The sequence below is a fragment of the Lithobates pipiens genome, unplaced genomic scaffold (genome assembly GCF_037356315.1).
Source record: "Lithobates pipiens isolate NorthernLeopardFrog02 unplaced genomic scaffold, aLitPip1_a1.2 Scaffold_19, whole genome shotgun sequence".
NCBI lineage: Eukaryota > Metazoa > Chordata > Amphibia > Anura > Ranidae > Lithobates > Lithobates pipiens.
The window spans coordinates 29,034,654-29,049,004 of NW_027507764.1; the positions used below are offsets into that span (position 1 = coordinate 29,034,654).

Here is a 14,351-nt window from a genome sequence, read left to right on the forward strand (position 1 = left end):
GGCTTAACTGACTGTAAGCTCCCAATGCACATGGCAGGCACATGTAGTACTGCAACAGGATATATCTTGAAGTGCTGTCTTCATACCCCAATGTGCCTTGTGACCCACAAGCTGGACACTGTGTGGTGCCGGTTACTTGCATTGCACTTCTTTCAATACCTTCAGACCAGGCAGAAGGCAAAATTCAAAGCTTTACTTTGCAAAAGGTGCAAAACATGACAGAGTCCAAATGCACAAGAAACAGTTATTTTGCCTACATCGCCAAAGCCTTAGACCATTTAAGGGTCCAATGCCGCGTACAACGCGATCGGAAATTCGGCCAGCAAAAGACCGATGAGAGCTTTTGGTCAGAAATTTCGACCATGTGTATGCTCCATCGGATTTTTGCTGGCAGAATTCCAGCCAGCAAAAAATTGAGAGCATGTTCTCAATTTTTCGGTCGGAAAAGGTTCCAATTTTTAAATTCCGATCGTCTTTAGCAATTCCGAAGCGCAACATTCCTATACATGCTCAGAAACAATTTGACGCATTCTCGGAAGCATTGAATTTCATTTTCTTGGCTCATCATAGTGTTGTACATGACCACGTTCCTGATGGACGAAAGCTCTGCGAACTTTTGTGTGACCATGTGTATGCAAGCCAAGCTTGAGTGAAATTCCGTTGGAAAAACCAATATTTTTATGATGGAAAATCCACTCAGGTATACGCAGATTTAAGGGAAAGGGATAACCTTACCCTTAAATGGGGCTTCTGCATTTTTTATTATTTTTTTAACATAGGAGAAAGGTCAGGAACCGAGGTCTAATATACATACAGTATCTCACAAAAGTGAGTACACCCCTCACATTTATGTAAATATTTTATTATATCTTTTCATGTGACAACACTGAAGAAGTAATTTTAAGTGAGGAATGACTTCCACTTTTTACCTCGTATTTTTTGTTTCCTCCCTAGTTTGATGTGTGGAATAATTTAACTGAACTAAAGGCACAGCAGGAGAAGAAAGAAGAGGACTCCCTGCTGTCCCAGACCCAGCAGAATCCTCTATCCATTATCTCTATTCCTGTGAAGCAACAGAAGGCAGAGGGGGTGTATGAAGAGAAAGTGTTTGGGCTCTGGGGTGAATAAAAATATGAAATGTGGCAAGCTTCCAGGGGGACTGGAAAAAACCATGTGGGTGGGGTAAGATATTTGAGGGCACTGTTGCGTGACATTAACATTGGGGTAAGATATTTGAGGACACTGTTGGGTGACATTGACATTTGGGTAAGATATTTGAGGACACTGTTGAGTAACATTAACATTGGGATAAGATATTTTAGGACACTGTTGGGGGACATTGACATTGGGGTAAGATATTTGCTTACACTGTTGGGTGACATTGACATTGGGGTAAGATATTTGAGGACACTGTTGCATGACATTGACATTGGGGTAAGATATTTGAGGACACTGTTGCGTGACATTGACATTGGGGTAAGATATTGGAGGACACTGTTGCATGACATTGACATTGGGGTAAGATATTTGAGGACACTGTTGGGTGACATTGATATTGGGGTGAGATATTTGAGGACACTGTTGGGTGACATTGACATTGGGGTAAGATATTTGAGGACACTGTTGGGTGACATTTACATTGGGGTAAGATATTTGAGGACACTGTTGCGTGACATTGACATTGAGGTAAGATATTTGAGGACACTGTTGGGTGACATTGACATTGGGGTAAGATATTTGAGGACACTGTTGGGTGACATTGACATTTGGGTAAGATATTTGAGGACACTGTTGCGTGACATTGACATTGGGGTAAGATATTTGAGGACACTGTTGCATGAAATTGACATTGGGGTAAGATATTTGAGGACACTGTTGGGTGACATTGACATTGGGATTAGATATTTGAGGACACTGTTGCATGAAATTGACATTGAGGTAAGATATTTGAGGACACTGTTGCGTGACATTGACATTGGGGTAAGATATTTGAGGACACTGTTGGGTGACATTGACATTGGGGTAAGATATTTGAGGACACTGTTGAGTGACATTGAAATGATGGGGACCTTTGTTGAAGACAGTATGTGAAGAACAGGCTCCACTTGCCTTGTCTCCCTCTTACATTGCGGCCTAATTAATTTGCTTATATACATGGAGGTGACTGCACAATATTTTTGTCTAATGTCACTGGAATAATACCACTTATTTATATTTCAGGATTAAAACCGGCCTATCTCTGGTGGTGGGGTTGTTGTTTTGAATTGTTTTTGTACTCCATACTTTTACATTTTATTAAACTTTTGCAATGCAACAAAAAATAAATACATAAATAAAAGTTTTGTGGCTGACCACTTGGTACAAAATTTAAGATTTTCTTTGCTTATTGAATCCAACCCAATCTTATCCCAAGTCACAAAAATTGCTATTGAATAATGATTAAGTGAGCAATGACTTTGTGCCTCATATTTGTTTTTGTTTTTTTCTACCTAGTTTACAGTCTGATTAAATCAAATGTTTATTTCAGAGAAATATGATTAGTCATTGTTTTCAGCATCAATTAAAAAAAAAAAAAATCTCGAAAGATTTGTGTTGGTTAATTAACTACATCTCTGATTTATTCCAGTGGGGTTGATCATAACTGTATAAAAGGACCAGTGAAAAATGTCTAAGATGTAACACTAAGGGAAACTTCTGCTGAAGCATGTACATATATGTAACATTAAGAACTGCATATTCAGTGTTATAACACAGATCATCGTATTCCCAGGACAAAAAGGTGAGACAAACAATATTCCCCTTGTATCATTAATGATAATATTCTATAGACAGCTGAGATCTGACATACAGAATGCCTTATTCTTACATGTGACTAATAAACTGTTAGGCTTTTGTTAGACATGTATTGTTAAAATTGATTGTTGCACTTAAGGGATACAATGTACCTGATCTTCATAATGTGCTTTATGTAAAACAGATCTAAAGTGTATGTCTTTTTTTTTTCTTAGTTTTTATATGGAGTGGTTGAGGCTTAGACCCCCATCTGATTGTTACTGCTATCCGAGGATCCATTGAAGCCCCTCACTTACTGCTGTCCTGATAATAATATTATACCAGACAGAAAGTGAGGGGAACTTTCCAACAGCAACACGGACAGATATACACAGGATTATCTTTAGCAGAGTAGAAAAGTATAGAACAGCTCTCAGATTTTCTAGTATTTCTCTGGGTGATCCTGTTGGAGATTTTTCCTCCCTTCGTATCTGGTAAATATTTGGCCAGCAAGACAAGAAGTGAGTGGACATCTCTGTAATGGAGTCCTGGATAGCAGCAAAATCTGCTAGGGGTTCTAATCTTTCTACTCCATCTAAAACTAGATTTTGTTTTAACTTGACAATAATTTATTAATATCCAAGCAGAAATATGTAACAGCTGGAGTAAATTGTTAGATTTTTATTTTTATCGTCTTTCTTTCTTTTTTCTCTCCTTTTCACTTGCTTTTTCGTCTCTCTCTGTTTCTCTCTTTCTTTGTCTCTCTCTCTCTCTATTGCTCATTCTTTCTTTTCCTATTTCTCTCCTCCTCTTCCTCACCTTCTATTTTTTTTTAACTTGACAATAATTTATTAATATGCAAGCTTGAATATGTAACAGCTTCAGTAGATTGTCAATTTAATCACTTGCAGACCGGACCAATTTGCTGGTCAAAGACCAGACCCCTTTTTGCGATTCGGCACTGCGTCGCTTTAACTGACAATTGCGTGGTCGTGCGACGTGGCTCCCAAACAAAATTGACATCCTTTTTTTTTTCCCACAAATAGAGCTTTCTTTTGGTGGTATTTGATCACCCCTGCGGTTTTTATTTTTTGCGCTATAACCAAAAATAGAGCGACAATTTTGAAAAAAACGCATTATTTTTTACTTTTTGTTATAATAAATATCCCCCAAAAATATATAAAAAAACATTTTTTTCCCTCAGTTTAGGCCGATACGTATTCTTCTACATATTTTTGGTAAAAAAAATCGCAACAAGCGATTATTGATTGGTTTGCGCAAAAGTTATAGCCTTTCCAAAATAGGGATAGTTTTATAGCATTTGTATTAATAATTTTTTATTATTTTTTTTTTTTACTAGTAATGGCGGCGATCAGCGATTTTTATTGTGACTGCGACATTGTGGGGGACCCATCGGACATTTTTGACACATTTTTGGGACCATTGTCATTTATACAGTAATCACTGCTATATAAATGCAGTGATTCCTGTGTAAATGACACTGGCAGTGAAAGGGTTAACCAGTGGGTGGCAGTGTAGGGGTTAAGTGTTCCTAGGGGTGTGTTACTAACTGTGGGGGGGGTTGGGCTTTCATTTAGTGAACACTGATCTCTGCTCCAATCACATGGAGCAGAGATCAGCGTCACTAGTTGCTAGGCAGAATGGAGAAATGTTGTTTACACTGCATTTCCTCCATTCGGCTGCTCCGTGAGACGATCGCGGGGATGCCCCCGGCGATCGAGTCCGCGGGTCCCGCGACCGGACTCACGGGGGTCCCGACCAGCGCGCCGCCGGCAGCGCGCTCCCGATGGCAGGGCGGCATTGAATATTGGACGTACCTGTACGCCAATATGCCTTCCCGTGCCATTCTGTCGACGTACATCGTCGTGCCTGGTCGGGAAGTGGTTAAAGCTTTCTTTCTTTCTTTCTTTCTTTCCACTTTCTCTCTCTCTTCCACTCTTCTTAGCCCTTGTACACACGGTCGGAGATTCCGACGGAATGTTTCCTATCGGACCATTTTGTCGGATATTCCGACTGTGTGTGGTCTGCATCGGACTGTTTCCGTCGGAATATCCGACGGACCAACTTTTCCAACTTGCCGGTAAAATTTTCCGACAAAATGCTCCGATCGTCTACCCCGACGGACAAAGTGCCACACATGCTCAGATCAAATTCCTAGGCTACTAGTCTGAACGTAGTCCTGTCCTAACGAAATAACGCCATCACGTTATGTACAATCGGATTTTCCGATCAACTGAGTACGACCGTGTGTATGCAACATCACTTCCGGACCTCTTCCGAAATAAATCCGTCAGAATAACTCAGACGGATTTGGTTGTTGGAATCTCCGACCGTGTGTACGGGGGCTTACTCTTTCTCGCTCTGTTTCTCTTTCTTTGTCTCCCTCTCTCTCTCTCGCTCATTCTTTCTTTTTATATCCCTCTCCTCCTTTCTTTTCTCCTCTCTTGTTTTTTTTTTTTTGTTTTTTAAATTCTATATTTTCTTTTAAGCAATTTATTATACATATAAACAAAAACATTTTAGTTGCATGTGTATCACAGAATATATCTTAACATACATCATTTAATTTTTCATCTGATTATATATAATACCATAAAAAAAGTAACATAATAAAAAAAAAAATTATAATCCGAAAAAACAAAAAACAAAACACAGTGACGTTTAAAAAAAAAAAAAAAACAAGGAAGAAGGGAGTTAGGTTCTCTCTCCTCTCTCCCCCGCCAATTCTCCTTCCACAAGCACACAGCCATACTCCCTGGTACATACGAAATGAGACCATGGTTTCCATTTTAAATAAAATTTCTCCTCTTTACTAAGCGTAATTACAATACCTTTTTCCATAGCATATATATCAGCTATTTTTTTAAACCACAACAGAATCGAACGGGGTGTTTTCTAGACATGTGCATTCGTTTTCGTCCGAATGCATTTTCGTCCGAATTTCAGCTATTTTTGTTTTCGTTTTGACAAACGATAACGAAAGCACAAAATCCGAAAAACAAAAGATCCGACATAAATAAATGCTTTATTTTCGTTTTCATTGTTACAACAGTTCGATATAGAATAGGAGATTCGACATGACTCTGACAACAATCTGTGTCTATAGAACCTGTGTTCGAATGTGCCTAACCTTACCTCTATTAGTCCAAGATTATATAGAGAAAATATTCGACAGAGAAAAAAGATTTGACAGAGAGAAAAGATTCTGCAAGATACTGTCCTAAAAAGTGTTTGGGGACCCGGGTCCTGCCCCAGGGGACATGTATCAATGCAAAAAAAGTTTTAAAAAAGGCAGTTTTTTCGGGAGCAGTGATTTTAATAATGATTAAAGTGAAACAATAAAAGTGTAATATTCCTTTAAATTTCGAAGGGGGGGGGGGGTTGTCTATAGTATGCCTGTGAAGGGGCGCATGTTTTCCGTGCTTAGAATTGTCCCTGCACAAAGTGTCATTTATGCAGGAAAAAAAGTCCTTTAAAATCACTCGCAGCTATAATGAATTGTCGGCTCCGTAATACAGAGAACACTCATTGAAAGTCATTGATAAAAAAATAAATAAATAAAAAAAAGCGTGGGGGTCCCCCAAATTCAATTACCAGGCCCTTCAGGTCTGGTATGGATATTAAGGGGAACCCTGCCTCAAATTTAAGAAAAAAATTGACGTGGGGTTCCCCCTAAATATCCATAACCAGACCCTTCAGGTCTGGTATGGATATTAAGGGGAACCCCGCGTCAAATTAAAAAAAAAATTGACGTGGGGTTCCCCCTAAAAATCCATACCAGACCCTTTATCCGAGCACGCAACCTGGCAGGCCGCAGGAAAAGAGGGGGGGACGAGAGAGCGGCCCCCCCTCCCTCCTGAACCGTACCAGGCCACATGCCCTCAACATTGGGAGGATGCTTTGGGGGTCTGTGACCCCTCAAAGCACCTTGTCCCCATGTTGATGAGGACAAGGGCCTCATCCCCACAACCCTGGCCGGTGGTTGTGGAGGTCTGCGGGCGGGGGGCTTATCAGAATCTGGAAGCCCCCTTTAATAAGGGGACCCCCAGATCCCGGCCCCCCCCCCCTGTTTGAAATGGTAAGGGGGTACAAAAGTACCTCTACCATTTCACAAAGAAAGTGTAAAAAATGTTTAAATAAAACAAACACACTTTTGAAAAATTCCTTTATTAAAAATAAAAAAATAAAAAAAAGATTCCAGCGGCGGTAATCCACTCTTGCTATCCATCGACGGACGGTCATCTCTCCAGCGATGTCTCATCTCATCCAGCGCAGCGCAGCATCCTTCTTCTGTCTCCGTGGAGGAGACACTACAGACACTACAGGCACCCGTCACCTGACCCCGCCCCCCTCTGACGCAAGGGGAAACCCGGGGTTCCCTGTGACGTAGGGGTGACCCGCACCCCTCTGATGTAACACAGGCAGGTTTCCGTTACATCAGAGGGGGGCGGGGTCACCCCTACGTCACGGGGAACCCCGGGTTTCCCCTTGCGTCAGAGGGGGGCGGGGTCAGGTGACGGGTGGCCCCGCCCTCTGTATATAACAAACGTCAGCCGCCGGAATGTCTGTAGTGTCTCCTCCACGGAGACAGAAGAAGGATGCTGCGCTGCGCTGGATGACATGAGACATCGCTGGAGATATGACCGTCCGTCGATGGATAGCAAGAGTGGATTACCGCCGCTGGAATCTTTTTTTTATTTTTTTATTTTTAATAAAGGAATTTTTCAAAAGTGTGTTTGTTTTATTTAAACATTTTTTACACTTTCTTTGTGAAATGGTAGGGGTACTTTTGTACCCCCTTACCATTTCAAACAGGGGGGGGGGCGGGATCTGGGGGTCCCCTTATTAAAGGGGGCTTCCAGATTCTGATAAGCCCCCCGCCCGCAGACCTCCACAACCACCGGCCAGGGTTGTGGGGATGAGGCCCTTGTCCTCATCAACATGGGGACAAGGTGCTTTGAGGGGTCACAGACCCCCAAAGCATCCTCCCAATGTTGAGGGCATGTGGCCTGGTACGGTTCAGGAGGGAGGGGGGGCCGCTCTCTCGTCCCCCCCTCTTTTCCTGCGGCCTGCCAGGTTGCGTGCTCGGATAAAGGGTCTGGTATGGATTTTTAGGGGGAACCCCACGTCAATTTTTTTTTAAATTTGACGCGGGGTTCCCCTTAATATCCATACCAGACCTGAAGGGTCTGGTTATGGATATTTAGGGGGAACCCCACGTCAAATTTTTTCTTAAATTTGAGGCAGGGTTCCCCTTAATATCCATACCAGACCTGAAGGGCCTGGTAATTGAATTTGGGGGACCCCCACGCTTTTTTATTTATTTATTTATTTATTTTTTTATCAATGACTTTCAATGAGTGTTCTCTGTATTACGGGAGCCGACAATTCATAATAGCTGCGAGTGATTTTAAAGGACTTTTTTTCCTGCATAAATGACACTTTGTGCAGGGACAATTCTAAGCACGGGAAACATGCGCCCCTTCACAGGCATACTATAGACAACCCCCCCCCTACGAAATTTAAAGGAATATTACACTTTTATTGTTTCACTTTAATCATTATTAAAATCACTGCTCCCGAAAAAACGGCCGTTTTTAAAACTTTTTTTTGCATTGATCCATGTCCCCTGGGGCAGGACCCAGGTCCCCAAACACTTTTTAGGACAGTAACTTGCAAATTAGCCTTTAAAATGAGCACTTTAGATTTTGAACGTTGGAGTCCCATAGACTTTAATAGGGTTCTAAAGTATGCTATATACTAGCTCCATCGAATCTTCTTTATACATTCGACAGACACCATAAGCCTTCAAAGACAGATTCGACCGTGATTCATGTGGATTTTCGGACGAATGCAATTTTTGAACGAAAAATGAAATAAATAAAAACGAATTTCGGGAGTAACTAAATAAATTAAGTTTTCAGACGAAAACGAAATTCCGAAACGAAATATTTTACTCTGCACATGTCTAGTGTTTTCCGCTTCCATAAGGCCGGAATGCAGGCCTTTGCTGCGTTCAACAGATGAGCGACCAATGAGTTTCGGAATTTGGACTCCCTGATATGGCTTTTCTCCTCCACAGATGCTGTATTTGGAGAATTTCGCTCCCGGAATTTATTATTTTTGGGGTATTAGGATTCCAATGTTTGTTTCTAATGCCATGTACACATGATCAAACTATCCAACGGACTTGGTCTTTTTTTTCCCCCAAAAGTCCGCCGGACTTAGAAAGTAGTCCAGTAATCCGGCTGTCTGTGTGCTAGTCCATCGGACTTTGGAAATGAATGGACTTTCCCGCACACGGACAAAAGTCCATTAATTTTGAACACACCTTCAGGTAGACGGGACTAGTGCAGGAGGTCAATGTCGTTGCCTTCAGAGTCCCAGAGGATGCTGGGACTGTGACATCATAAGGGGCGGGGACATCACCCGGGGACCCCGCCCATTGTCCCTATATAAGTCGCCGCGCAACGCGTCCCTGTCATTACGGCCAGAGACATCGTCGGGTCAACATCTCAAGGAAGAAGAGGAAGAAGAAGAAAAGAGAAGGCAACGACAGAAGACCAGGCCACCGCTAGTAAAAGAGCTGGAAGAAGGAGCGGAGGCCCGGCAAGAAGAACCGAAGAGGGGGACAAGACCCCTGAAGTCGGAAGAAGAGTCGGCGGCGTCAGAAGACTGGGCCACCACTAGTAAAAGAGCTGGAAGAAGAAAGCGGAGGCCCGGCAAGAAGAACCGAAGAGGGGGACAAGACCCCCGAAGTCGGAAGAAGACCCCCGGGCAGCGACGAAGAAGAAAGCCGGGCTTCTCCCCTAGTTAAAGAGCTAGCAGAAGATAGCGGAGGAGTCCGGTGAGAAGACCCCCAAAATGGAAGAAGACCCCCGGAGCTGTGCAATAAATTATTTTAAACCCTTGTGTGTTTTTTGTTTACATTTTTTTGGGTAGGGTAGGGTAGGGGTACATTGTACCTCATACTCATTCACATAGGGTGGGGGGCCGGTATCTGGGGGCCCCTTATTAAAGGGGGCTCCCAGATTCTGATAACTCCCCCGCCCGCAGACCCCAACAATCAACGGCCAGGGTTGTCGGGAAGAGGCCCCCGTCCTCATCAACATGGAGACAAGGTGCCTTGGGGTGGGGAGCCCCATGTTGAGGGCACGCGGCCTGGTATGGCTCAGAGGGGGGGGGGGGGCGCTCACTCGTCCCCACACCCTTTCCTGACCAGCTGGGTTGCGTGCTCGTATAAGGGTCTTATATGGACCTTGGGGGGAGCCCCACACCGTTTTTTCAGTGTAGGGCTTCCCCTTTAAGTCCACACCAGGTGACAGGGCCAGCGACGTGTCAATCACGGAGGTCCGTCACTAGTCCCGGCTACCTGGAGCCGTGTTCAAAATGAACGGACTTTCCTCCGTGTGTGGGCAAGTCCACTCATTTCAAAAGTACGGCGGACTCCCGCCATAGTCCGGCAGACCTAGTCCGCTGGAAAAGTCCGGTTGTGTGTGGGCAGGTCCGCTCGTTCGGAAAGTCCGGCGGACCTCCGCTTCAAAGTCTGGCAGTTTGTCCGCCGGACAGTCTGATCATGTGTATGCGGCATAAGAAAACATATTGATTATCTATTATTATTATTATTAACGATTTATATAGCGCCAACAGTTTATGCAGTGCTTTACAATGTATAGGCGGGACAACACAATTACAGTACAATACAAAAGGTACAGGAGGGCCCTGCTCATAGAGCTTACATTCTAAAGGGAGGGGGTGGTGGTACAAAAGGTAATAGCTGCAGAGAATGATTTGAGGGGGGCGGCTCAGGGACAGTTAGATGGGTGTGGGATAGGCTTCCCTGAATAAATGAGTTTTCAGGGAACTCTTAAAGGTGGACAAGGTAGGGGCTGAGCGGACAGTCTGGGGCAGGGTTTATCTATAGCATATTTGGTGACTCTCGTATAAAGCTACGATTTTTTAATATATGTGTAGTGCCGGTACTACTAATGAGTACGCGCTATGTCTGTAAATGTAGTTTTTCCCTGAACTATAGTTGGGGTTCTCCTAAATTATGCTCATTGAGGTTCTGCCTGGTCATAGGTGGGGTTCGCACCTGTGAGAGGCATTAGAACACAGTCTGGTTTGATGCATTGGGTACCAATCTCTCTCTCTGAGCCAATCAGTGGGTGTGTTTGTTTTCCGCTGTGTATTCCGGGAGAGGGCAGGTGCTGAAGTCACGTGGTTCTGGGTTTCCGGTCCAGAAGTTGTTGATGACTCCATGGTCCTGGTCCTCCTGACCAGCCCCCAGAGGCCCTCATGGCCTGGGGTGCAGATCCATCCATTTCTGAGCCTCAGAACTGGCTAGTTTGAGGTGCAGTAACTGGAAGGAGGATTCTAAGGTGTTCTGGTGTTCTCTCGGGTTTGAAGAGGGCCAGCAACTCTACATGCAACCAGGGGAGGACTCTTCAGTAAGAGGGCCACGCATGAGGCTGGCTGCTTGGTAAGAGCCTGGAAGCTGAGCTACCATGGACATTGATTGAATCCATATTTCTTACGGTATTGCCGGACCCGGCTGCAAGATTCTGGTACAGTAAGAAAAGTCCCTACCTCTATCCTTCCAGTTACAATTAAGTGTTTCAACCAAGTCTGTGTGAGAGACTTTGCAAGGCTAGAATCACTTGTTGGCTGCTAGATCCAAGGTCAAGGATTTATCCAACAGTTAAAGAATCCAGTTGCGAGTGGCTATTCCCTGGATTATGTACAGAGAAAGACTTTTATTGAAGTCAGCAGTTCCAAGCACCTGAGCTAAACTTTATCCTGATACTCTCTATCCCCAACTTAGAGTTTGTTCAACTGTTTTATGCAAAATGAAAATCCTAACAAGGAATTCAAGTGTTGGTCTCTACAGTTACTGGGTCATCAACCCTGGGAACCCCTAGACAAGGACAACGAGTTATTAGCTGGTGGAGGTAATCGGTAAGCCCAGAAAAATTCAGCCGCTCCTTTGGGGGTAAGTGCTATATACAGTATATACAGTAATTTAGAGAAATTAATGTGTGTATGCAATTTGTTAGGAAACTCAAATATTATGTTAACATTTCCTAAATGATATTCTCATTGGAAATTCTTTGGATTGTCCCCATGACTTTTATTGATATAAAGTCATATCTGGACCACCGGTGGTGTGGTTCTTTGGTTTCCATTTTTGTTACATTACACTAGCCAGGGAGATCGTGGAGATATTCTGGGGTGTAGAAGCCTCCTGCCCCAGAACCAGACCTCCTACATCAACATCAGTACTTTAAGTTAGCAATACCAGTAAGATAATGGGTCTGGTGCTTTTTTACCCCACTTCCGTTACAACACACTATCATTATTTGGTTATTTGCCATCTTTTCTTCTTTTGTGAATAATAGAATTTATTTTCATACCATTCTCACATTTTGATTATTTCAGCCTCTTGTGCAGATGTAATATAACCCGGAATTATATATTGATCTACAGAATATTGTATCTGAGGTGTGATTGTCGTCTTCTCCACCAATGGTGTATCCAGAGAACTGCACAGCCGTCACTGAAATTCTGGTTACTGGATTTAAACCTTATTATGGCTTCCGGATTCCAATGTTTGTTGCGTTTCTCATCATTTACCTTTTGATATTTAGTGAAAATCTAATCATCATATATATCATTTGGAGCAGTACCCGTCTTAAGTCTCCCATGTTTTTTTCAATTAAAAGCATGTGCGTACTTGATCTGGTGAGCATTACAAATATGCTTCCAATGACTCTCCATTATATCGTTTCTGAAAGACCGACCATCACTGTAAGTGGCTGCAGCATACAGACATTTGTGTATGGGATTGTAGGAGATACTGGGAGTTTTCTTTATGCTTTAATGTCTTATGACCGATACCTGGCTGTTTGCCATCCTTTGCGCTATTCTTCTTTTGTGAATAATATCATCTATCTTCGGGTGGTCGTTGCTTTTTGGATTATTTCCATTGCATTTTCAGGTATCATAGCTGGTTTACTGAGCCAGTTACAATTTTGTGGTCCTAACACAATTGACCATTTATTCTGTGACTTTTATCCATTCCTGGACTTGGCCACCTCCGATACAACATTTATTCGCTTCTATACTCTTGTGATTAGCGCTTTGATGATACTTATCACAATTCTATCCGTTTTTATAACATACACATTTATAATTCATTTGATTCTTAAAATTCCTTCATCCTCCGGTAGGAAGAAGACCTTCTCTACATGTAGCTCCCACCTCATTGTGTTCTCTATGCAGTACAGTGCCAGTTTTAGTGTATATTTGCTGCCTGCCGAAATAGTGACGCCTCAAGTCACCAAAATTTACACAATTGTACAGTTTTGCTGGACTCCCTTAATGAACCCACTGATCTATACATTTAACAATAAAGAGTTTCGGGCAGAATGTATGAGAAAGATTAAGAGAATAAATAGGTCAACTTGGCTCAAGTGATACAATGTGATAGATTTCAAATTATTCTATCTTTAAAATTCACATCTGAAAGTAATCAATAAGGCAAAGTACCATTACTAAACCAAAGTATTGATTAAAATACTCATCTCTTATCAAAGTAAAAAAAAAAGTTCTGTACCTGCAATCCAAGTACACAAAATATTTCATGTGAATCAGGGGCATAACTATAGGGGTCACAGACGTCACAATTGAGCTCCCCTGTCAGATTTGCCTGCTCCTGGATAGGAGGGACAGAGTGGCCTATAGAAGAACTAATGCCCTCCATTATCTTCCTGGCTCCTGCAGCTGCTGAATAGCTGTGGGAAGGAAAGGAGGAGAAGTGGGCTTTCAGCAGCTGCAGGAGCCAGGAGGATAATGGAGGGTATTGGTTCTTCTATAAGATGCTCTGCCATGCTGCCCCTCTTATCCAGTCTGGTGCCCTGATCCACGGACATTGACAATAGGTCATTGGTTGAGCTCTCAGCTTCTACCCCTGACTCTGGATCCCCTCCTCTGCTCCTGCTGCGGGTAAGTCTTGCTTCCTGGCCAAGTGTATAAATGCATTCTCTCCCCCTTCCTATCGCACTTCCCCCCACCTGTCACACTGCCCCCCACCTGTCACACTGCCCTCCCTGCTCCCGTACTGCCCCTCTCCTGTCACAGTGCCACCCCTGCTGCCATACTATCCCCATCCCGTCATACTGCCCCCCTCCTGTTACACTACTCCCACTCGTACAATACTGCCCTGTTCCTATCACATTACTCCCCCTCCTGCCACACTGCTGCCCCCTCCTATCACACTGTCTCCTCTCCTGTCACACTGCCCCCTTCTGTTACACTACCCCCTCCTGTCACACTGCCTCCTCCTCTTGTCACACTGATGCCCCCTCCTGTCACATTGCCCCCCCCCCCTTATGTTGGTAGGAGGCCCTTCATGTTTTCAGGCAATGGATCATCAAGTTAGTCTAGTTAAGCCTTTAATGTGAATCCTCCTTTCTTAAGTTCAAATTTTTCCAGTGAAGGGTTCTATTAATACTCCGTTCCAGTATGACTGTGCCCCTGTGCACAAAGCCAGCTTCATA

At 43.3% G+C, this 14,351-nt stretch overlaps 1 protein-coding gene across 1 annotated transcript; it reads left to right on the forward strand.

Moving 5' to 3' along the window:
- Positions 1-2,686: 2,686 nt before the first annotated feature.
- Positions 2,687-13,269, forward strand: LOC143997972 (olfactory receptor 11L1-like). The gene is made up of 2 exons (XM_077493773.1): positions 2,687-2,779; positions 12,232-13,269. Exon 2 carries the CDS (start codon positions 12,319-12,321, stop codon positions 13,267-13,269), a length of 951 nt encoding a protein of 316 aa, XP_077349899.1. The 5' UTR covers positions 2,687-2,779; positions 12,232-12,318.
- Positions 13,270-14,351: the final 1,082 nt, after the last annotated feature.

Excerpts from the sequence above, each read along its gene's own strand:
- LOC143997972 (XM_077493773.1), top strand. The coding sequence starts at position 12,319 with ATGGTGTATCCAGAGAACTGCACAGCCGTCACTGAAATTCTGGTTACT.